Below are 24,363 nucleotides of genomic sequence, written 5' to 3'. Positions count from 1 at the left end.
GTGCGTTTTGCCAGCAGCCATTCGCTGTGCATCAAGCATTCCGCTGTTTATGACTTCAACCTGGGTGGGTATAATTTGTGGAACGTTCCAACAGGAATCTATTCCAAAAACTTCGTAAATAACAAGGTTGCCAAAAAACAACACATACAAAGTTGTATAGCGGCAGAATAAGATACCTGGTAGGGAGTGGTCTATTTCATTGCGTTTTTCACTCATCACGATTATTCAGAAAAATGTCTCTCCTCACTCTGGTTGCCTATGGACAAACATTAAGAATAAGCTACGTGGTGAGTTGATGCCTATTCGGCAGCTAGTTAGCTAGGTTTGTATGCGTTGCTACTTTGTATGCGTTGTTGGTTGGCAACCTTTTACTTTAAATTTGTTGGAACAGATTCCTGTTGGAACGTTCCACAAATTATACCCACCCTTTCAAGCCTATCAACTCCCAAGATGAGGCTGGTGTAACCGATGTGAAATGGCTAGCTAGTTAGCGGGTGGGCGCTAATAGCGTTTCAAACGTCACTCGCTCTGAGACTTGGAGTAGCTGTTCCCCTTCCTCTACATGGGTAACGCTGCTTCGAGGGTGGCTGTTGTCGATGTGTTCCTGGTTCAAGCCCAGGTAGGAGCGAGGAGAGGGATGGAAGCTATACTGTTTCACTGGCTATACTAAAGTGCCTATAAGAACATCCAATAGTCAAAGGTGTATGAAATACAAATCGTATAGTGAGAAATAGTCCTATAATTCCTATAATAACTACAACCTAAAACTTCTTACCTGGGAATATTGAAGACTCATGTTAAAAGGAACCACCAGCTTTCATATGTTCCCATGTTCTGAGCAAGCTACTTAAACGTTAGCTTTCTTACATGGCACATATTGCACTTTTACTTTCTTCTCCAACACTTTGTTTTGCATTATTTAAATGAAATTGAACATGTTTCATTATTTATTTGAGGCTAAATTGATTTTATTGATGTATTATATTAAGTTGAAATAAGTGTTCATTCAGTATTGTTGTAATTGTCATTATTACAAATAAATAAATAAAATGTAAAAATATATATCTTTTTTAAAATGTTATTTTATTTATTTATTTTAAATCGGCATCGGCTTTTTTGGGGGTGCTCCAATAATCGGTATCGAAAAATCATAATCGGTCGACCTCTAACACACACACACACACACACACACACACACACGCAGGGGAGAGGAAAAACAGCCAGTGGCGGGTGAGATACAGAAAAATAATAACAATATAATAAGGCTCGTGCCTTGAGCACACACTAACACAAACATACACTGAGTGAACAAAACATTAGGAACACCTTCCTCATATTGAGTTGCAGCCCCTTTTGTCATCAGAACATCCTCAATTCGTTGGGGCATGGACTCTACAAGGTGTCGATAGCGTTCCACAGTTGTGTCAAATGAACTGGATGTCCTTTAGGTTGTGGACCATTCTTGATACACAAGGGAAACTGTTGAGCGTGAAAAACCTGGCACCTACTACCATACCCCATTCAAAGGCACTTCAATCTTTTGTCTTGCCCATTCACCCTCTGAATGACACACATACACAATCCATGTCTCAATTGTCTTTAACCTGTCTCCTACCCTTCATCTACACTGATTGAAGTGGATTTAACAAGTGACATCAATAAGGGACCATAGCTTTCACTGGATTCACCTGGTCAGTCTGTGTCATGGAAAGAGCGTTATGTAATGTTATGTACACTCAGTGTATGTACTCACACACACAAAAAGTGCTAGAGAAAATGGGGTAGGGAAAGGGGTGACATACGTTGTTCCTTGTACCGGCAGTAGAGGGTGGTATGACACAGACACAAACTACTGATTCAAACAGTCTGCGATCAGTGGTCCCACAAGGTGAAAGACATTACCATAACAGAGAAACATTCACCATAAACTAAACTATTGGACAGTAGAATGGACTTTGGCTATGGTAGCAGATAGGAGAAACAGAAAGGACACATGCAGGAGAGAAAGAAAGATAGATGCAGAGGATAGAGGATGATGGGTAAAAGCAATGCATAGAGAGAGAGGCGATGGATGTTGCATGTTGTGGAGCGAAAGCTTGGGAATACTGACGATTGAGGGGTGCTTGGGAGATGAGGGGCAGGAGTCAAAGTCAGGAGAACTCGGCTTGGGGACTGTAGGCCCACACTCCTACACAATGATACAGACAAAATGATAAAGAACAAGGTCAGCATGATGATGATGGAAACTAGAGAAGATAAGCGGAAGATTATGGTTAGATTTATGGTTAGTTAGTCAGGAAGAGAAAATTAATCAAGGATCTGGAGCAGAAATCCTTCATAGTACTTGGGTACTTAAGGCCTGGGTATCTGACTTCAAATTGACAATGGATTTCTAACTAGTTATGCCAATACAACTACTGTAGGTTATTGTGAAGTGGTCATGTCAACTAATAAGAGGTTTGTTTGTTTAAAGGCTTTGTTGCACTTTCAGATAATAGTCCAAGGTATTCTCTAAAATATTTGGTTTGACACACACAGACAGAGAACAACAGAGCATATTTGATTGAGTAAGGGAAATTGAATTGTGTGAGAACCTCATACTCTGCATTTCTGATTTAAATCAGCAATAGGTAGGTATCTGATCGTTTCTGCTCTGGATTGGTGGAGGCGGGGTAAGGGGGGAGGCGTGAGAGCGGGGGATACTAACTTTACAGCGGAAAAGAGAGTGACAAACTCTCCCCATGTGATGGCCAGAGCCAAAGTGCCTGAGTTTTTTAAAAGAGAACTGTAACAGAAATAAGTTAAAATACTAAGGCTGCATCTGATTCACTTATCCAGGTACAATTGAATCAATGGACTAGTCCCAAAGAGAATGCTTTGAACGCATGGTTTAGCCCACATCGCGTGTGACTGGGATTTGTCAATGAGAGGAGTAGCTAGTGGATTACCTCGTATGACTCTTATCCTCTTCACACCCACACAGAATGAATATAACTCACTGAGACCCAAGCAAGGCCAAGAGCATGCGAAGGGACAACATACTGGCCAGACTGACCACCTTTTGTGCTGACCAGACAAACTACTGACCAGATGGCTAAGATAGGGTTCAAGAACACTCTTACAGAGCAGCGTCAAACTTATTTACAGCATCAAAACAAGTGGTGACAACCAGGGTTGGTGTCAGTTCCATTCAATTCAGTAAATTAATTGAAAAGCATTGGAATTTCAGTTTACTTCTGTAATTGACTAAATTAAAATGGAATTGACCCAAACCCTAGTGGTGAAAGGAGTAAACACTGCCTGCATGTAAACAGAGTTGCCGATATAACTGGAATGTAGGATACACACAGACAGAGCATGTGGTCTTACAGTACCTTGTCGTTGAGGTCTAGTACGTAGGTGCTGTGTCTCCACTTGGTCAAGACAATGGGGTCTGACTGTTTCCTCTCCAGGCTACGACTCTTGGGGGGATCACCTGGCTGAGGGGACACATTGTACTGGATGGAGGGAGGGTGAGAGAAAGGGAGTGAGAAAAAGAGAGCGAAGGGGAGGGCAGTGAAGAAAGTCAGAGGAGGGGAGAGAGAAAGAGGGTGACCGAGGGTGACAGAAAGAGGTCCAGGTTTAACTCGTTATCCACTGATAACAACACCAACAGAGTAAAAGTCCTAGAAGAGGCGTGGCTTGGCATGTATCCAGTATCTCTTCTTCATACCGCTCCTCTGATGGCCCAGCGTATCATCAGTCACCCATCTGTAGGACCCCTTTCAGAGAGAAGGAGCCCCCCACTGGTGTCTACTTCCAGGGTTGCTAAAGGATACCACCACACCCAGCCTATCTACGTGTCTGTCTGCCTGCATCTCTGCGTGTGTCCACTCAGCCCGCCGGTTGGCCAACCAAATGAAAGCTAATGCCTATTCTCTATCCGTCTGATCTCCGCTTAACCAACAAGATTACAGGAGAGAAACTAGCCACTAAGTCACTTTCAGGTACATTAGGGCACAACCTCTGCTCCGTCAATGGACTACAGGTGTCCAGACCAGTTAAGGTAAAAAGACAGAGACTGATGACTAGATCACAGAGGAGGAAATAGACTGACGCACCAAGAAGTGTGCTACAAGGTAGTGGTGTCATACGAGGCAAAACCAAAATCAAGGAAGAATCTCAATTGCATAGTCCTAGTGTCCTCTCTCCTCACCTCTTTCTCAAAACCCATCAAATGAGAAAGCCAGAGGTCCCTCCCCTCTGGCCTTCTCCTCCAATGGGTTTTGAGAAGGAGGCGAGAAGAAAGGACACGAGGAGTACGCAATTGAGATTCTCCCCAATTGGATGATCTCTAGTAGAAGTAATTCTGGGAAGAATCCTAACTTACACTTGAGTACAATTTTTTCTTAGTCATGCATTGATGTCCATGATTCAATTTATGTGGAAGTTAGGAATGGCCCATACAAATAAATGTAAGACATTAAAATGTGTTGACTTACTTTGGGTAGTTCCCATTCAGACCTGGAGCCGTCTGAGCTGTAGTAGTACGGCCTCCCCTGCTTGTCCACGTGCTTTATCCACTACAAACACAAACTCTAATGAGCACCGAAAGCAGTTTCAAAACTCACATGGACAATAATACACCGTAAAATACAGAGCAATGGGTTATCAATGATGACCGGAAAACGGATTATAGATGGTAGAAAGTTTCAAATAAAGAAGTAAAGAAATGTTCTCTTGATCAAGTAAGAGAAATCAACAACCCAACATCCCCACAGTCAGTCCTCCCAACGGTACGTGTGGGATAACGCACAGTATGAAATAGAGCCATGACTACATGGAGCTCTCTGCAACGCCAGATAATTCAAGCTAGCAATAAAACCAGTTTTTTTTTAAACGATAAAAGAACACCACACAAAGGGAACTGTGAAGAGACACAGCCATTATATATAGTACCAGTCAAAAGTTTGGACACACCTACTCATTCAACGGTTTTTCTTAATTTTTACTATTTTCTACATTGTAGAATAATAGTGAAGACATCAAAACTATGAAATAACATACGGAATCATGTAGTAACCAAAAAAAGTGTTAAACAAATCAAAATATATTTTTGATTTTTCAAAGTAGCCACCCTTTGCCTTGATGACAGCTTTGCACACTCTTGGAATTCTCTCAACCAGCTTCATGAGGAATGCTTTTCCAACAGTCTTGAAGGAGTTCCCACATCGGCTGAGGACTTGTTGGCTGCTTTTACTTCACTCAGCGGTCCAACTCATCCCAAACCATCTCAATTGGGTTGAGGTCGGGTGATTGTGGAGGCCAGGTCATCTGACGCAGCACTCCATCACTCTCCTTGGTCAAATAGCCCTTACACAGCCTGGAGGTGTGTTATGGGTCATTGTCCTGTTGAAAAACAAATGATAGTGGGACTAAGAGCAAACCAGATGGGATGGCATATCGCTGCAGAATGCTGTGGTAGCCATGCTGGTTAAGTGTGCCTTGAATTCTAAATAAATCACAGACCGTGTCACCAGCAAAGCACCCGCACACCATCTCCTCCTCCATGCTTCACGGTGGGAACCACACATGTGGAGATCATCCGTTCAACTACACTGCGTCTCATAAAGACACAGCGGTTGGAACCAAAAATCTTACATTTGGACTCATTAGACCAAAAAGGACAGATTTCCACCGGTGTAATGTCCATTGCTCATGTTTCTTGGCCCAAGCAAGTCTCTTCTTATTATTGATGTCCTTTAGTATTGGTTTCTTTGCAGAAATTCGGGCTCCCGAGTGGCGCAACAGTCTAAGGCACTGCATCTCAGTGCAAGAGGTGTCACTACAGTCCCTGGTTTGAATCCAAGCTGCATCATATCCTGCCGTGATTGGGAGTCCCATAGGGCGGCGCACAATTGGCCCAGCAACCATCCGGGTTTGGCTGGGGTAGGCCGTCACTGTAAATAAGAATTTGTTCTTTCCTGGTTAAATAAAAAAATACAATTTCACCATGAAGACCTGATTCACGCAGTCAGTCTCCTCTGAACAGTTGATGATGAAATGTGTATGTTACTTGAACAGTGTTAAGCATTTATTTGGGCTGCAATCTGAGGTGCAGTTAACTCTAATGAACGTATCTCTGGGTCTTCCTTTCCTGTGGCGGTCCTCACGAGAGCCAGTTTCATCATAGCGCTTGATGGTTTTTGCGACTGCACTTGAAGAAACTTTCAAAGTTCTTTCAATTTTCCGCTGACCTTCATGTGTTAAATGATGGACTGTCATTCCTTTTTGCTTATTTGAGCTGTTCTTGCCATAATATGGACTTGGTCTTTTACCAGATAGGGCTATCTTCTGTATACCCCCCTACCTTGTCACAACACAACTGATTTTGCTCAAACGTATTAAGAAGGAAAGAAATTCCACAAATTAACAAGGTACATCTGTTAATTGAAATGCATTCCAGGTGTAAGAATATTTTAAGATAATACACAACGCAGAGGACTAGAGGTCAATAGGGAATTAACAATCAATGGACATTTTGTTTTTTCTGTTCAACATCTGGTTAGAATCTGTGTAGGAGTTTCAGTCCTTGACTCATAGCTATGTGTGGCAAGATCTCATTGGTCTGAATCGTCTATCCATTGAGCCTGAAACATGATACTTGTTATTTGGCCATTGGCACAATTTTACTGCAAGGAATTGTAATTAGTCAACCACAGGCTAGGTTTGAAGGTTATAAATTACATCCTGTCATTTTGTTCTGTGGAGAATCACTGAGGACAGGGAAGAATGAACATCTACGTTCCAGCATAACATCTATGATTTGTTCTCTTTGAATAAACCTATTTTTCTCCACCTGATTTGCTTTGGGGTCTGTGTTATTGAAGAATAACATAAACTGCTAACACAGGTGACTACCTCATGACTACCTTGTTTTTCAACCACTCCACAAATTTCTTGTTAACAAACTATAGTTTTGGCAAGTCGGTTGGCATGACAAGTAATTTTTCCAACAGTTTTTTACAGACAGATTATTTCACTTATAATTCACTATATCACAATTCCAGTGGGTCAGAAGTTTACATACACTAAGTTGACTGTGCCTTTAAACAGCTTGGAAAATTCCAGAAAATGATGTCATGGCTTTAGAAGCTTCTGATAGGCTAATTGACATCATTTGAGTCAATTGGAGCTGTACCTGTGGATGTATTTCAAGGCCCACCTTCCAACTCAGTGCCTCTTTACGTGACATCGTAGGAAAATCAAAAGAAATCAGCCAAGACCTCAGAAAAAGTATGTAGACCTCCACAAGTCTGATTCATCCTTGGGAGCAATTTCCAAATGCCTGAAGGCACCACGTTCATCTGTACAAACAATAGTATGCAAGTATGGGACAACACCATGGGACCACGCACCCATCATACCGCTCAGGAAGGAGACGCACTCTGTCTCCTAGAGATGAACGTACTTTGGTGTGAAAAGTGCAAATCAATCCCAGAACAAAAGCAAAGGACCTTGTGAAGATGCTGGAGGAAACGGGTACAAAAGTATCTATATCCACAGTAAAACGACTCCTACATCGACATAACCTGAAAGGCTGCTCAGCAAGGAAGAAGCCACTGCTCCAAAACCGCCATAAAAAAGCCAGACTACGGCTTGCAACTGCACATGGGGACAAAGATCGCACTTTTTGGAGAAATGTCCTCTGGTCTGATGAAACAAAAAAAGAACTGTTTGGCCATAATGACCATTGTTATATTTGGAGGAAAAAAGGGGAGGCTTGCAAGCCGAAGAACACCATCCCAACCGTGAAGCACGGGGGTGGCAGAATCATGTTGTGGGGGTTCTTCTTGCAGGAGGGACTGGTGCACTTCACAAAATAGATGGCATCATGAGGGAGGAAAATGATATGGATATATTGAAGCAACATCAAGACATCAGTCAGGAAGTTAAAGCTTGGTCGCAAATGGGTCTTCCAAATGGACAATGAACCCAAGCATACTTCAAAAGTTGTGGCAAAATGGCTTAAGGACAACAAAGTCAAGGTATTGGAGTGGCCATCACAAAGACCTGACCGCAATCCTATAGAACATTTGTGGGCAGAACTGAAAAAGTGTGTGCGAGCAAGGAGGCCTACAAACCTGACTCAGTTACACCAGCTCTGTCAGGAAGAATGGGCCAAAATTCACACAACTTATTGTTGGAAGCTTGTGGAAGGCTACCCGAAACGTTTGACCCAAGTTAAACAATTTAAAGGCAATGCTACCAAATACTAATTGAGTGTATGTAAACTTCTGATCTACTGGGAATGTGATGAAATAAATAAAAGCTTAAATAATTTTTAAAATGTATTTCACCTTTATTTAACTAGGCAAGTCAGTTAAGAACAAATTCTTATTTTCAATGACGGCCTAGGAACAGCGGGTTAACTGCCTTGTTCAGAGGCAGAACGACAGAAATCACTCTCTCTACTATTATTCTGACATTTCACATTCTTTAAATAAAGTGGTGATCCTAACTAAACTAAAACAGAGAATTTTAACTAGGATTAAATGTCAGGACTTGTGAAAAACTGAGTTTAAATGTATTTGGCTAAGGTGTATGTAAACGTCCGACTTCAACTGTATCTTTTGATTTGTTTAACACTTTTTTGGTTACTACATTATTTCATTTGTGTTATTTCATAGTTTTGATGTCTACACTATTATTCTACAATGTATAAAATAGTAAAAATAAAGAAAACCTCTGGAACGAGTAGGTGTCCAAACTTTTGGCTGGTACTGTATATCTTGTATTGTAATTTGTACTGTACTATGTATTAGACTTAGATTTTGTGTGTATGTACTGATATGTAGGTTGTGTGTGATGTTTTAAATGTATGCATTTCAGTGCTTGACTAATAATGTCCTGTACTATGTATTATGTCATGTTTCATGTGGACCTCAGGAAGAGTAGCTGATGCTTTTGCAGCGGCTAATGGGGATCCTTATAAATACCAAATACCCTCCCCCATTAACCTATGATAACGTTAGCCCTGGAAGGAGTGACAGAGAAATGGAGAGAGTGAAACCAAAGGAGGCGAGAAGAGACCCAGTACCTTCTCATGAGTATGTTCACAGACATAGAGGGTGTGTCCGTGTTCATCCAGTTCCTCTGACCAGCCTCTAGGGGGAGATCCATACTGACTGTCTGACTGACTGGAGTACGTGCTGCTGTGACAGTTCTCCTCGGAAGACAGGGGCTGCATGGGGGGGCAGCAGGGAGGGGGGAGAAAAGGGTAAGAAAGAGAACGAAAGAAAGAGACCATTGTGATTTTGGGAGAACAGAGGTTTTTTCAGAGTCATATGTAGATCGATCGATTGATTGAAAGGAAAGGGGATACCTAGTCAGTTGTCCAACTGAATGTATTCAACTGAAATGTGTCTTCCGCATTTAACCCAACCCCTCTGAATAAGAGAGGTGCGGGGGGCTGCCTTAATCGACATCCACATCTTCGGCGCCTGGGGAACACTGTCTTGCTCAGGGGCAGAACGACATATTTTTACCTTGTTAGCTCTGGGATTCAATCCAGCAACCTTCCGGTTACTTGCCCAAAGCTCAATTGCTAATTTTGCCTTTAGAATAGTAAGTAGTGAATGATCAATGATGCAGCTGTAGAGCGGCCAAGTATCTATAATAACAACCTTAATTGAAAAAGGACAATGCCCAACCATAAAGTGCAACCATCACAAAAAAATGCAACAGTTCCCAGGAAAAGGAGTCATTGGTCAACTATGGATATGTGTGTTTATTTCCCAGCATTTCATGTGGCAAGTTGGAAACAAAGTACTCAATCTGATAGTTCCTCCCTGGTTGCAATAGACAACCACCTCTTGGGGGCAGTGTTGTAGCACTAACACTACATGAAATCCAAACTAAGGACACTCTTACGGACTTCGGTCTCATTTTACTACCTGACCATGAAATATTTCCACTCATCAAAATAACACCAACTTGTTTTCCTGCCCTCAGTTACCACAACACAACTTTTACAGTTATGTGGAAATCGACTATTCCTCTATATTCCTCTACAAATACAGTACTTAATGCTTCCCATGGTAGTATAGATGTAAACTACTGCCATGCAGAGTAGATACAGGATGCGTTTCAAATGGCATCCTATTCCCTATTTAGTGCAATACTTTTAAAACGGCCCGGGTCAAAAGTTGTGCACCAAATAAGGAATAGGGTGCCATTTGGGACGTACACCCTCTTTGCTTCAGTCAGCCGTGGCATTACATCTGATGAATCATAAAGATTTGGTCTAACTGGTACTTAAATATAGTACAGCTACAGCCTGAAACCTACTTCAGTCCTGGCCTGGTTTCATTTAACACAGTCACACTCTCACCTGTTACAGAAACACAGAGAGAGAGATGTAATAGGATCTGGACTACCACTGGGCCAGACCAGACCAGTCACCAGACCACTACCTTTACCCTCAACACCTGAACCCGGGACCCACAGCCACCTTTCAGAGCAGTTGGTTTGTTTCAATATTGGATTTTAAAAGCCTGTTATTAAATGAAGTGCACTCTAATATAGACCATATGGAGAATTCAGTAAATCAGAATTTTTATATGAATAAAGGCTTGCTAAAGTGCCAAAATTCAGCATTTTGACATGTCCCTCCGTCAACCTTTTGTAAATTCTAGTGAGATTTCAACCCACTTAATCCAAATTTCTCCAAGTTTCACCATTATTGTAAAAGTCTAGTCATTACTGAAGATTATTATTTATAGTGATGTGATTAGTGATGCATTTACGTCTGTCCATCATTTTAAAGCCAACCCTGTTATGCAAACAACTTACCGTTTAAAATAATGGACCATTACACCAAGTTAAATTATTCACAGCAGGTGAAATCATTTGGGTCTTCTGAACAGCATGGTGGAAAAGGAAGTAAGTCTTCTCTGTCTTTTTGGCCTACAGTACAGTGCCTTCAGAAAGTATTTACACCCCTTGACATTTGCCACATTTTGTTGAGATTTTCAGATTTTGTGACACTGGCCTACACACAATACCCCATAATGTCACAGTGGAATCATGTTTTTTTTTAAATTAAATTAAAATGAAAAGCTGAAACGTCTTGAGTCAATTTCTATTTAACCCCTTTTTTTTATGGCAAGCTTAAATAAGTTCAGGAGTCAAGATTTGATTAAAAAGTCACATAATAAGTTGCATGGACTCACTATGTGTGCAATAATAGTGTTTAAAATTATTTTTGAATGACTACCTCATCTCTGTACCCCACACATACAAATATCTGTAAGGTCCCTCCGTTGAGCAGGGAATTTCAAACACAGATTCAAACACAAAGACCAGGGAGGTTTTCCAATGCCTTGTAAAGAAGGGCACCTATTGGTAGAAAGTAAAAAAAAAGAAGCAGACATTGAATATCCCTTTGAGCATGGTGAAGTTATTAATTACACTTGGTGTATCAATGGTGTATCAATAAACCCATTCACTACAAAGATGCATGCATCCTTCCTAACTCAGTTGCCGGAGAGGAAGGACACCGCTCAGGGATTTCACCATGAGGCCAATGGTGACTTTAAACAGTTACAGAGTTTAATGACTGTGATAGGAGAAAACTGATGATGGATCAACAACATAGTAGTTACTCCACAATACTTACCTAAATTAAAGTGTAAAAAAGGAAGCCTTTACAGAATAAATACATTCCAAAACATGCAACCTGGCAAAAAAGTAAATCTGCAAAAATGTGGCAAAGAAATTAACTTTATGTCCTGAACACAAAGCGTTATGTTTTACATATAGGTATGCTTGCCATCGGCAAGGACTAGGGAGTTTTTCTTAGGATAAAATGAAACAATATAGCTGAGCACAGGCAAAATCCTAGAGGAAAATCTGGTTCAGTCTGCTTTCCACCAGACACTAGGAAACAAATTCACCTTTCAGCAGGACTATAACCTAAAACACAAGGCCAAATATACACTGGGGTTGTTTACCAAGATGACATTGTGTTACAGTTTTGACTTAAATCTGCCTAAAAAATCTGTTAGTAAGACCTGAAAATGGCTGTCAGAATCATCAACAACCAACTTGAAAGAGCTTGAAGAACTTTAAAAAGAATAATGTGCAAATATTGTACAATCCAGGTGTGCAAAGCTCTTAGAGACCTACCCAGAAAGACTCACAGCTGTAATCGATGCCAAAGGTGATTCTAACATGTATTGACTGAGCGGGTTAAATACTTCCGTAATGAAGATTTCTTCATATTTCTTTATTTTTTTTTTTTTTATGTTTAGATTTAATTACAATTAAATCAATTTTAACCCCACCTTGTAACACAACAAATGGTCACTTTCTGAAGGCACTGTATTTATAATTGTTTTATCATCTTTGACTGATGTGGTTGAGCTCAACATGTCAACCCTGTTTGCTCAATTAATGTTATGAAATGTTTTATTTGATTCAACTTTCATTAATGTGTGGAACACATGAACACCAGGTGATGACATGCGTTTCACCACATGAGGAGTAATGTTCGATCTTCACCTAAAACCTCAACTCTGTTAGCATCAAACCTGTTCGGAACTTTATTAGTCTGATATTATACTGTATGAGTTTACTGAACAAGGGATACTTGATCAATGAGAAAATGTTTGACTTCTCATGCTTTTAAATAATAATTAGGTTACATACAGTAAGTGTCCGTAACAGGGTTGACAGACAGTGTGGTACAAGTGCAGATAAAATGCAAGAGTTCACAAGACTTTATTGCCTGAGATGGGAAAATGTGTTTTTCCATAGGCTAAACATATCCTCCATGCAATTGAATGTTATTTTAAAGTTAATTTATTAAAAGTTTGCATGTACAAAAGGCACCCATTGCGTGGAACGACCCAGATGTTGACACATTAGGATACAGATAGATTAGGTAGACTGTAAATCAGTGGCAGGGGTCAACATGCTGGGTTAAACTTCCTCTGTTGGATCTAAACCAAACTATTTTCCCTCTTTACTTACAGCTCAGCTTCAGCTCTAACTGTATCTACAACATCACAGTCAATGGAATATGGATCTGTTAAGTTGGGGTGCGTTACCTACCTCCATCTCTCCCATGCCATGCGGGTCTCCCCGACTACTACTGGTACTGCCATTAGCATCCCGTGCACGGGGCGGTTTCCACGTGCGCTCCCCAGTGGCTCTGTTATAGTAGAAGTGTCTACCGGTGAGGTCCTTGTGGGTCTCCCAGTCCCCAAGGATGTGCAGTGGGGTGCTGGAGGGGAGGGGGGGCAGGCTGGACTGGGAGATCTTCAGCTCCTGGAGGTTGGTGTAGATAGGGGACTCAGGCCGGCCTTGCCCTATCGGAGACGACGTCTGGAGAGGGGGGAGAGAGAGAGGGGAGAGGTTAGTCTCTTGTGAAAAACTAACAGAGTAGCATGGCCAGCATCCACTGACCAGAGAGGTTACATTTATGGAGAACTATGGAGGTACATTACAGAGCGGAGAAAGAGAGGGCAGTTTTAGATGAGGGCTACAGAATAAATAGAGAGAAGGAGAGGTTAACCCTGAGATAACTATGGAGTACAGAAAGAGGAAGGAGTGGAGAGGGTAGATTCAGAGCACAGATACAGTGATGTAGTCTGCATGGCAAGGCAGGAAGGAGAAGGAGGATGGGTAGCTTTGGCAATTAGACACATGTGGTAAGGATGGATGTTGCAACATGCTGTATCCATCTGTTTCTAACCCAATGTCAGAACGAAATATGCTGCATGGTATCCTACATACTTCAACTGTTGTCAAGCTAACCTTTTTCTGAGGCTGGTCAAATGCGTTATTTTGTTGTAAAATCCATACAAACACTGTTCATCAACATTACTTTTTCATCACATTCAAAATGAAAACAGAATAAGATTCAAATGTAGCATTATTGGGCATTGATTGCCCATAATTGGGTTAAATACAATGCTCACATTAAGAGAGAATGATTTATAGAAGAGAAGGCAGAGGATAATGATCATAGGAACTGGAAATGAAGGGGTGTTGAAAAGAGGAAGTGTTTAGACAGATAGGAAACCCTCCTAGTGCTCTGTGTCTTATCACTCAAGTAGCCAAGAGTCTGCTGTGATATCAACTGGCAATCTCTAAACCAAAGTACCCACTGATAACGGAGTGGAGACAAACAAACCTCTCAGCCAGCAAGTTCTACAAAAAGTTCTAACCTGGAATTTAAAAAGTTTAAACAATAACGAAACATAGGATTCCAGGCTACAAAACTCTAAAAACTACCTCAGACTGTAAAAATTGGACACACAAATGAGGCTATAGTTTATGATATTGTCAAGACAAGAAACAAAGACAGCATGTTGCATAACAGTGCTGGTGACCCTGTATTTCTTTTAAAAGTGCAGAAAGCAAAATGCCAGTGTATTTAGTGTGAGTGGGAAACAGAGTTGGTTTTGTAAACAGTTTAGCATGCCACTCTGTCTGGCCCATACATCAAACACAGTCAGCGAGTTCTGGTTTCCATGACTATGGAGAATCCAAATGTACCACTGCAGAATAATATTTTGATTTTGGAGTTCGATAGTGAGGCGGAGGTACAGTAGTGGTAGCCAGACTGTTGTCTCTGTTTTGGGCCCAGGGTCAAACTAACATTGTGTAAAGTGGTATTCACAGCAGTCGTCGCTAGACCGCGATAGAAAACCACCTGAAAACTTGAGCTGCATTTGATTTAGTATGTACTGTACAATGGAACCAATAGAATCCTCGCAAAAGTGCAAACTCCAAGTTAAATCAAGCACACCTCAAACACAGACAATAGGCCAACAGACAATCACAGCTTATTGTGAAATAGATACAAATTACTTATTCGAAATAAATTCGTGACAGACACACAAAAAAGTATTACACTATTTTCATCACAACGCATTTCATGTTTATTACACCATTTTCTTTCTCCATAACACATTCGTGAGTGGGAAAGCTGCCGTTACCGTCAACATCACTCGCCAACGTACAATCATTGGACATTAAATTAGATGAGGTACGATGACGAATATCTTACCAATGAGACATCAAAAACTGTCACATCTTATGTTTCACGGAATCGTGGCTGAATGATGACATGGATATTCAGCTAGCAGGATATACGCTGCAACGGCAAGATAGAACAGCACACTGCGGTAAGACGAGGGGGGGTGGTCTGTGCATATTTGTAAACAACAGCTGGTGCACAAAATCTAAAGAAGTCTCTAGATTTTGCTCGCCTGAAGTAGAGTATCTTATGATAAACTGTAGACCACACTATTTGCCAAGAGAGTTTTTATCTATACTTTTCGTGGCTGTTTATTTACCACCACAGACAGACGCTGGCACTAAGACCACACTCAGCTGTATAAGGAAATAAGCAAACTGGAAACCGCTCACCGAGAGGCGGCGCTCCTAGTGGCCGGAGACTATAATGCAGGGAAACTTAAATCAGTTCTACCTAATTTCTATCAACATGTTAAATGCGCAACCAGAGGGGGGGGGGGATTCTAGATCACCTGTACTCCACACACAGAGACGCGTACAAAGCTCTCCCTTGCCCTCCATTTGGCAAATCTGACCACAATTCTATCCTCCTGATTCCTGCTTACAAGTAAAAATTAAAGCAGGAAGCACCAGTGACTCGATCTATAAAAAAGTGGTCAGATGAAGCAGAGGCTAAACTACAGGACTGTTTTGCTGTCACAGACTGGAGCGTGTTCTGGGATTCTTCCAATTGCATTGAGGAGTACACCACATCAGTCACTGGCTTTATCAATAAGTGCATCGAAGCCATGGATTACAGCAACAATCGCACTGAGCTAAAGGGTAGCGCTGCCGCTTTCAAGGTGCGAGACTAATGCGGAAGCTTTTAAGAAATCCTGCGATGCCCTCCAACGAACCATCAAACAGGCAAAGCGCCAATACAGGGCTAAGATTGAACCCTACTACACCGGCGCTGATGCTCATCTTATGTGGCAGGGCTTGCAAACTATTACAGACTACAAAGGGAAGCACTGCCGTGAGCTGCCAAGTAACACGAGCCTGCCAGACGAGCTAAATCACTTCTATGCTCGCTTCGAGGCAAGCAACACTGAGGCATGCATGAGAGCATCAGCTGTTCCGAACGACTGTGCAATCACACTGTCCGCAGCCGACGTGAGTGAGATCTTTAAACAGGTCAATATTCACAAGGCCGCGGGGCCTGACGGATTACCAGGACGTGTGCTCCGGGCATGTGCTGACCAACTGGCAGGTGTCTTCACTGACATTTTCAACATGTCCCTGCTTGAGTCTGTAATACCAACATGTTTCAAGCAGACCATCATAGTCCCTGTGCCGAAGAACACTAAGGCTACCTGCCTAAATGACTACAGACCCGAAGCACTCACATTCGTAGCCATGAAGTGCTTTGAAAGGCTGGTAATGGCTCACAACACCATTATCCCAGAAACCCTAGACCCACTCCAATTTGCATACCGCCCCAACAGATCCACAGATGATGCAATCTATTGCACTCCACACTGCCCTTTCCCACCTGGACAAAAGGGACACCTATATGAGAATGCTATTCATTGACTACAGCTCAGCGTTCAACACCATAGTACCCTCAAAGGTCATCACTAAGCTAAGGATCCTGGGACTAAACACCTCCATCTGCAACTGGATCCTGGACTTCCTGACGGGCCGCCCCAGCTGGTGAGGGTAGGTCGCAGCACATCTGCCACGCTGATCCTCAACACTGGAGCCCCTTAGGGGTGCGTGCTCAGTCCCCTCCTGTACTCCCTGTTCACCCATGACTGCATGGCCAGGCACAACTTCAACACCATCATTAAGTTTGCAGACGACACAACAGTGGTAGGTCTGATCACCGACAATGACGAGGCAGCCTATAGGGAGGAGCTGAGAGACCTGGCCGGGTGGTGCCAGAATAACAACCTATCCCTCAACGTAACCAAGACTAAGAAAGATGATTGTGGACTACAGGAAAAGGAGGACCGAGCACGCCCCCCATTCTCATCGACGGGGCTGTAGTGGAGCAGGTCGAGAGCTTCAAGTTCCTTGGTCTCTACATCACCAACAAACTGGAATGGTCCAAACACACCAAGACAGTTGTGAAGATGGCACGACAAAGCCTATTCCCCCTCAGGAGACTGAAAAGATTTGGCATGGGTCCTCAGATGCTCAAAAGGTTCTAGGTGCAACATCGAGAGCATCCTGACTGGTTGTGTCACTGCCTGGTACGGCAACTGCTCGGCCTCAGGCCGCAAGGCACTACAGAGGGTAGTGTGTACGACCCAGTTCATCACTGGGGCTAAGCTGCCTGCCATCCAGGACCCCTATACCAGGCAGTGTCAGAGGAAGGCCCTAAAAATGTTCAAAGACCCCAGTCACCCCAGTCAGACTGTTCTCTCTACTACCGCATGGCAAGAGGTACCGGAGCACCAAGTCTAGGACCAAAATGCTTCTCAACAGCTTTTACCTCCAAGCCATAAGACTCCTGAACAGGTAATCAAATTGCTACCCAGACTATTTGTATTGCCCCCCCCCAACCCCTCTTTTACACTGCTGCTCCTCTCTGTTTATCATATATGCATAGTCACTTTAACTATACTTCATGTACATACTATCTTAATTAGCCCGACTAACCGGTGCCCCCGCACATTGGCTACCCGGACTATCTGCATAGTCAGTTAAAGGGTTAGGAGTTAGGTTAAAGGGTTAAGATTGGGGTTAGGGTAAGAGTTGCTTAACATGCTAAGTAGTTGCAAAGTAGCTCAAAAGTAGTAAGTAGTTGCAAAGTAGCTAATTAGCAAAAATGATAAAGCTATCCATGATGAGATTCGAACACATACACATTATACACCCACCTATCCTCCCTGACCAACCTTCCTCCCTCCCTCCCTCCCTCCCTATTATCGTTTCTGTCTTAAGTAACCTACTGTCTTTATCTGTAATTGAAATTCACTGTATACAAAAGTGTGTACTGTCACGAAAAAAAATACTTTTTCTTGTGCCTGTCACAAATTTCCAATAAGCAATTTGTGTCTATTTCACAATAATCTGTGATACTGGGTTGAATAGGCCTATGTATTTGGACCCAGGTCTGCATCTGGCCATTGCTGATTCACCATATAGCTCTCAGTGCCATAGGCTGTCTGCCTAGTTCTGTATTCTCTTTGTATGGAAAACAAGACAAGCGGAGCCGGGCAGGTGAGGAATTCTAGAGGAAATGCAACAGAACAGAGGGGGGAGGCAGTTTGAGTAAAACACCAGATAGTACCTCCAGACAGACATTCTCTAGCATGGAAACAGATGGGGATTCCTGCTGGGCCTGGAATAATAGTAATATACTCCAAAATAATGATTTAATATCCTGTAGAGCTGTGATGGAATAGAGTGAAGTTTGCAGTACATGTGAGTGTCTGTTTGCGTGTGTGTGTGCAGCAGGAAAGGCCCTGTTGTTTGTCCATTGTTATCAAGTGTTCTGACTGTGGCTTTGGTAAAAGACATGGGCAGCTGGGAGTGAATACACTGAAGGCGGCTCCTTAGACAAAATGTCTGTGTATGATTCTAGTGAAGTACGGTGAAAATCATTTACAAATCGAAAAATGAATCTTTTGTGTAGGAACCAACTAGATTTTCTACAGCTGGGTGTCAATCACAGAGCCCTAAGGCTCAGATAATAGTAAGGCAACTTTTACATGGAAGCTCAACTGTCAATGGCCAAACTCAGCAGGGGAACTGAGAATTGGCATGATCTGTTATAAACGATAAGAAGAGCGTATGTAAATCTGACAAAAGTAATATGCCATACTCAAAGGAAAGGTTAGACGGTCAAAATGATTGGCAATACAAACTGTAGTGTTTCCTGAGAAGGCAATTGTTTTAGTGCTCACTGGCATCTATCATATCATTGTGATTTCTATAAGTAGTGTATTGCTCTCCTCAACATTTTGAGTTTATATGATCCAGTCCACATCAGCAGGGAATGACTCCAGATATGTACTTAACAGCACACACACACACACACACACACACACACACACACACACACACACACTGAGAAGAGGTTTCTTTCTAGTACCTTAAAGCTTAGCAGTAAACTCAGAAATAGACTGACTACAGTCTATAGAGCCAAGAGAAACGAGGCGCCCTCATTTGCTAAATGGGATGGACTGTATGAAATAAGAGTTAAATAAAGTTTTGTTTGATGTTTTTAGCTCCTTGAAGGTCCCCTACACAGTGCTGAAATAGGCCATTTAAGACAAAGTCAAGAAGATACTTTATGAAGCAACAGCCTATTTAGTTTACTTATAAACAGGCAAACATTTAAAACATACATTTTCAAGAATAAGCTGAAAGTATTTATCAAGTACAAGTATCACCTTCTATGTCACTACTAAGTCAAACTAAAGACCTCCCACATTGTCAGATGGACTGAAGCAGACACAGCTGTCACCTTATATCCCGGGCTGCAGACAAACACCTCATCATCATCATCATCCTCCCCTGTCCTGCTGTAGCCTTTAAATGTACTGAAGCGGCTCATGGCTGACGGATTGCAGTGTTAGATATCCCCAAAAAAGTGATCCCCTGGGCTATCCCTCTCTTTTCCTGGACTACTCCTCTCTTCTTATCCGTCTGTCCCTATCCCACTCTTTCTCTATTTCAGTCTCTCCCTATCAGTCTATTCCGAAAGGTAGAGAGAAACTTGAGATACTGGCTATGGGTCAGAGAGCCAGAGGAAATAAGATATCACTCCCTCTGCCAGACGAATATACATGATCGCACGCACGCACACACACACACACAACAGGAAGTGGTAGTGAGAGTTCCCTCCCCCAGGGTTTTCTCTGTCACAGACAGTGATTGTGTGTGTGTGTGTGTGTGTGTGTGTGTGTGTGTGTGTGTGTGTGTGTGTGCGTGTGTGCCTGCATGCTTGCTCCTCTATCTTTGTGTATGTGTGCGCGTGTGTGTGTGTGTGTGTGTGTGTGTGTGTGACCCTGACTGCATGTGTATGATGTTTGTGTGTAAAGTCAAACAGGGTCTCTGTACCCTGACGTTAGGTCACAATGAGCCCAGAGCAGTCACAATGTTGAGTGTTGACAGATGAACTAGCCGTAAGGGGAGTGCTAAGGACAGACGGGGGTGTGAGCCATGCATAGATCCTATATTTATACTGCTCTATACATTCACAAAACGGTGATAGAAACAACATGTGCAGCAGTGAGATCAAGACACTGATCACCATCCATAGAGCTGCTATTGCCCAGCCAGCCACTCAGCGAGCCCAGCATTATCTCCTCTATAGAGCTAGTACTAGTAGTTCAGCCCATTAAGAGAGAGACTTGACAAAGTTCAGTCAGTTAACCTGAAGTAGCCAAACTGTTCAGTCCCTGGTGTATAGTAAGATTATGCCCCCTAGTGATGGGATCAAGGCAACTACAGTAATTGATGAACACCACCAAACATCAGAATCTCTATCTATAAGGAAGACAATCCACTCATTTCCTTATGAACCACATTCAAGGTAGCCAAGCCATGTGTCACTGTTGTGTTCTGCATGTGCACTACCAGTCAAAAGTTGTAGAACACCTACTCATTCAAGGGTTTTGCTTTATTTTTTACAATGTTCTATATTGTAGAATAATAGTGGACATCAAAACTTTGAAATAACACATATTGAATCGTGTAGTAAACAAAACAGTGTTAAACAAATCAAAATATATTTTATGTGTGAGATTCTTCAAATAGCCAAATAGCCAGTTTTGCACACTCTTGGAATTCTCTCAACCAGCTTCAATTAAGGTGTGCCTTGTTAAAAGTTAATTTGTGGAATTTCTTTCCTTCTTAATGTGTTTGAGCCAATCAGTTGTGTTGAGACAGGGAAGGGGTGGTATACAGAAGATAGCCCTATTTGGTAAAAGACCAAGTCCATATTATGGCAAGAACAGCTCAAATAACGAAAGAGAAACAAAAGTCCATCACTTTAAGACATGAAGGTCAGTCAATGCGGAAAATTTCAAGAACTTTGAAAGTTTCTTCGAGTGCAGTCGTAAAAACCATCAAGTGCTATGATGAAACTGGCTCTCATGAGGACCGCCACTGGAATGGAAGACCCAGAGTTGCCTCTGCTGCAGAGGATAAGTTCATTGGAGTTACCAGCCTAAATTGCAGCCTAAATAAATGCTTCTCAGAGTTCAAGTGTCACATCTCAACATCAACTGTTCAGAGTAGACTGTGTGAATTAGGCCTTCATGGTCGACTTGCTGCAAAGAAACCACTACTAAAGGACACCAATAACAAGAAGAGACTTGCTTGGGCCAAGAAACACGAGCAATGGACATTAGACAGGTGGAAATTTGTCCTTTGGTCTGGAGTCCAAACTGGAGATTTTTGGAGGAGGAGATGGTGTGGGGGTGCTTTGCTGGTGACACTCTGTGATTTATTTATAATTCAAGGCACACTTAACCAGCATGGCAACCACCTCATTCTGCAGTGATACGCCATCCCATCTGGTTTGGGCTTAGTGGGACTATCATTTTTTTCCCAACAGGACAATGACCCAACACACCTCCAGGCTGTGTAAGGAATATTTGACCAAGAAGAAGAGTGATGGAGTGCTGCATCAGATAACCTGGCCTCCACAATCCCCCGACCTCAACCCAATTGAGATGGTTTGAGATGAGTTGGACTGCAGAGAGAAGGAAAAGCAGCCAACAAGTGCTCAACATATGTGGGAACCCCTTCAAGATTGTTAGACAAGCATTCCAGTTGAAGCTGGTTGAGAGAATACCAGGAGTGTACAAAGCTGTCATCAAGGAAAAGGGTGGCTATTTGAAGAATCTCAAATATATTTTGATTTGTTGAACACTTTTTTGGTTACTACATAATTCCATGTGTTATTTCATAGTTTATATGTCTTCAGTATTATTCTACAATGTAGAAAATAGTACAAATAAAGAAAAACCTTTGACTGGTAGTGTACATATTCAGAGTTAGCTTCTCTAACAGCTTGTTTGAGACCTGGCTCCCTCTAAGCTAGATTAATATAGAATGTATGAGATGTGTCAGACAGCAGGTGTGGAAATAGAATGGGGTCCATGGCAGTAAGGTAATTGCTGCTCAAGGGACCTGGTTGGGGGGGGGATACTATAAACTGGAAGGGTGGGTTGACTGTTGGAGAGTTGAGCTATTGAATGCAGAGTAGTCTTGCCTTGTCTGTCCACCAACCCAAGCAGACCCTGATAAATTAGTTCTCCACTCAGGGTGAGTAACAGTAACGGCCCAGTAGCAGATTATTATGCATTATGCATCCCTGTAGCAGACTGTGGTTGCATTCCAAATGGTACCCTATTCCTTTTACAGTGCACAACTTTTGAGCAGGGCCTTTGGTGCTCTGGTCAAAAGTAGTGCACTATGTTGGGAATATGGTGCCATTTGTGACTTTAGCTAGGTGCACCTGGGAGGAGATACGGGGATAATTAAATAATTCTGAGTTAGGGGGATATTTGAGAATTTGGCAGATGTTAAACATAGGTAATTGACTTGCATGTTGCAATATGGTACACTACATGACGAAAAGTATGTGGACACCTGATCGTCAAACACCGCATTCCAAAATCATGGATATTCATATTGAGTTGGTCCCCCCTCTGCTGCTATAACAGCCTCCACTCTTCTGGGAAGGCTTTCCACTAGATGTTGGAACATTGCTGCGGGGACTTGCTTCTATTCAGCCACAAGAGGATTACTGAGGTTGGGCACTGATGTTGGGCGATTAGGCCTGGCTCGCAGTCAGCGTTCCAATTAATCGCAAAAGGTGTTCGATGGGGTTGCCGTAACGGCTCTGTGCAGGCCAGTCAAGTTCTTCCACACCGATCTCAACAAACCATTTCTGTATAGACCACACTTTGTGCACGGGGGCATTGTCATGCTGAAACAGGAAAGGGCCTTCCCCAAACTGTTGCCACAAAGTTGGAAGCACAGAATCGTCTAGAACGTCATTGTACGCTGTAGTGTTAAGATTTCCCTTCACTGGAACTAAGGGTCCTAGCCCGAACCATGAAAAATAGCCCCAGACCATTATTCCTCCTCCACCAAACTTTACAGTTGCCACTATGCATTCGGGCAGTTAGCATTCTCCAGGCATCCGCCAAACCCAGATTGTGAAGCGTGATTCATCACCCCAGAGAACGCGTTTCCACTGCTCCAGAGTCCAATGGCGGCGAGCTTTACACCACTCCAGCCAACGCATGGTGATCTTAAGCTTGTGTGCGGCTGCTCAGCCATGGAAACCCATTTCATGAAGCTCCCGACGAACAGTTCTTGCTCTGACATTGCTTCCAGAGGCAGTTTGGAACTCGGTAGTAAGTGTTGCAACTGAGGAGAGACGATTTTTACATGCTTCAGCACTCGACAGTCCCGTTCTGTGAGCTTGTGTGGCCTACCACTTCCTGGCTGAGCCGTTATTGTTCCTAGACGTTTCTACTTCACAATAACAGCACTTACAAGTGACCAGGGCAGCTCTAGCAGGGCAGAAATTTGACGAACTGACTTGTTGGAAAGGTGGCATCCTATGACAGTGCCATGTTGAAAGTCACTAAGCCATTCAGTAAGGCCATTCTACTGGCAATGTTTGTCTATGGAGATTGCATGGCTGTGTGCTCGATTTTATACACCTGTCAGCAACGGGTGTAGCTGAAATAGCCGAATCCACTAATTTGAAGGGGTGTCCACATACTTTTGTATATATAGTGTATATGTAGTTGCAATGTGGTAGCCTATATGGAGTTAGGGCGATATCTGCCTAATGAAGACAACTGTGATTTTTGATGAGGTAGAACATGATGTCAGTCTACTTACTCTATCCATTTCCTTTCTCCCTCCCTCTCTTGCCATATCTCTTTTTCTCCCTCTCTGTTTCTCTCTCCATCTCTCTCCCCATCCTTTACAGCAGAAACTGTGTGCTATGTAAGCTGTAAAATAAATGAAGTCATGAATCTCACTGGCACGTTGGGCGGGTGTAAGGGCAGAGAGCAGTAAGATACCCTCTTGCAGTTGTCCTCTGTGACCACTAGGTGTCTCCTTCAGGCCACAGGAATCTCTGTGAGTGTGTGTGTGTGTGTGGGGGGGGGGGGGTTCTATCACTGGCAGGCTGAACACATGGCATCCCACTCCAGCACATTCCTTCCTCTCTGTTGCACATCATCCATCCACACCGGCACTGCACTGCTTCCGGGCTGCATCCCCCCAAGCTCCCATCCCTCAACATAACACTCCAGTCACCCCATATAAATGTCTACTCACAGAGACAGATGTGACCTGGACACACAGACA

The 24,363-nt window shown here is 42.7% G+C and overlaps 1 protein-coding gene across 4 annotated transcripts in view; it reads right to left on the bottom strand.

The window, feature by feature from the left end:
* The window catches only part of LOC115195875 (rho GTPase-activating protein 12), a 50,713-nt gene that overhangs the window by 18,037 nt on the left and 8,313 nt on the right, over nucleotides 1-24,363 (bottom strand). For 3 of the 4 annotated variants that reach the window (XM_029756199.1, XM_029756200.1, XM_029756202.1), the window contains exons 3-7: nucleotides 13,096-13,368; nucleotides 9,080-9,223; nucleotides 4,482-4,562; nucleotides 3,375-3,497; nucleotides 2,111-2,188 (exon numbers count right to left, since the gene is read on the bottom strand). In XM_029756199.1, the coding sequence (XP_029612059.1) occupies nucleotides 2,111-2,188; nucleotides 3,375-3,497; nucleotides 4,482-4,562; nucleotides 9,080-9,223; nucleotides 13,096-13,368 (699 nt within the window). The remainder of the gene's footprint in view (nucleotides 1-2,110; nucleotides 2,189-3,374; nucleotides 3,498-4,481; nucleotides 4,563-9,079; nucleotides 9,224-13,095; nucleotides 13,369-24,363) is intronic. The other variant, XM_029756201.1, reaches the window with a different exon arrangement.

The sequence above is a fragment of the Salmo trutta genome, chromosome 6 (assembly GCF_901001165.1).
Source record: "Salmo trutta chromosome 6, fSalTru1.1, whole genome shotgun sequence".
Lineage (NCBI taxonomy): Eukaryota > Metazoa > Chordata > Actinopteri > Salmoniformes > Salmonidae > Salmo > Salmo trutta.
The sequence above is the reverse complement of the archived record's forward strand: the minus strand, read 5'-3'. Positions and strand labels throughout refer to the sequence as shown.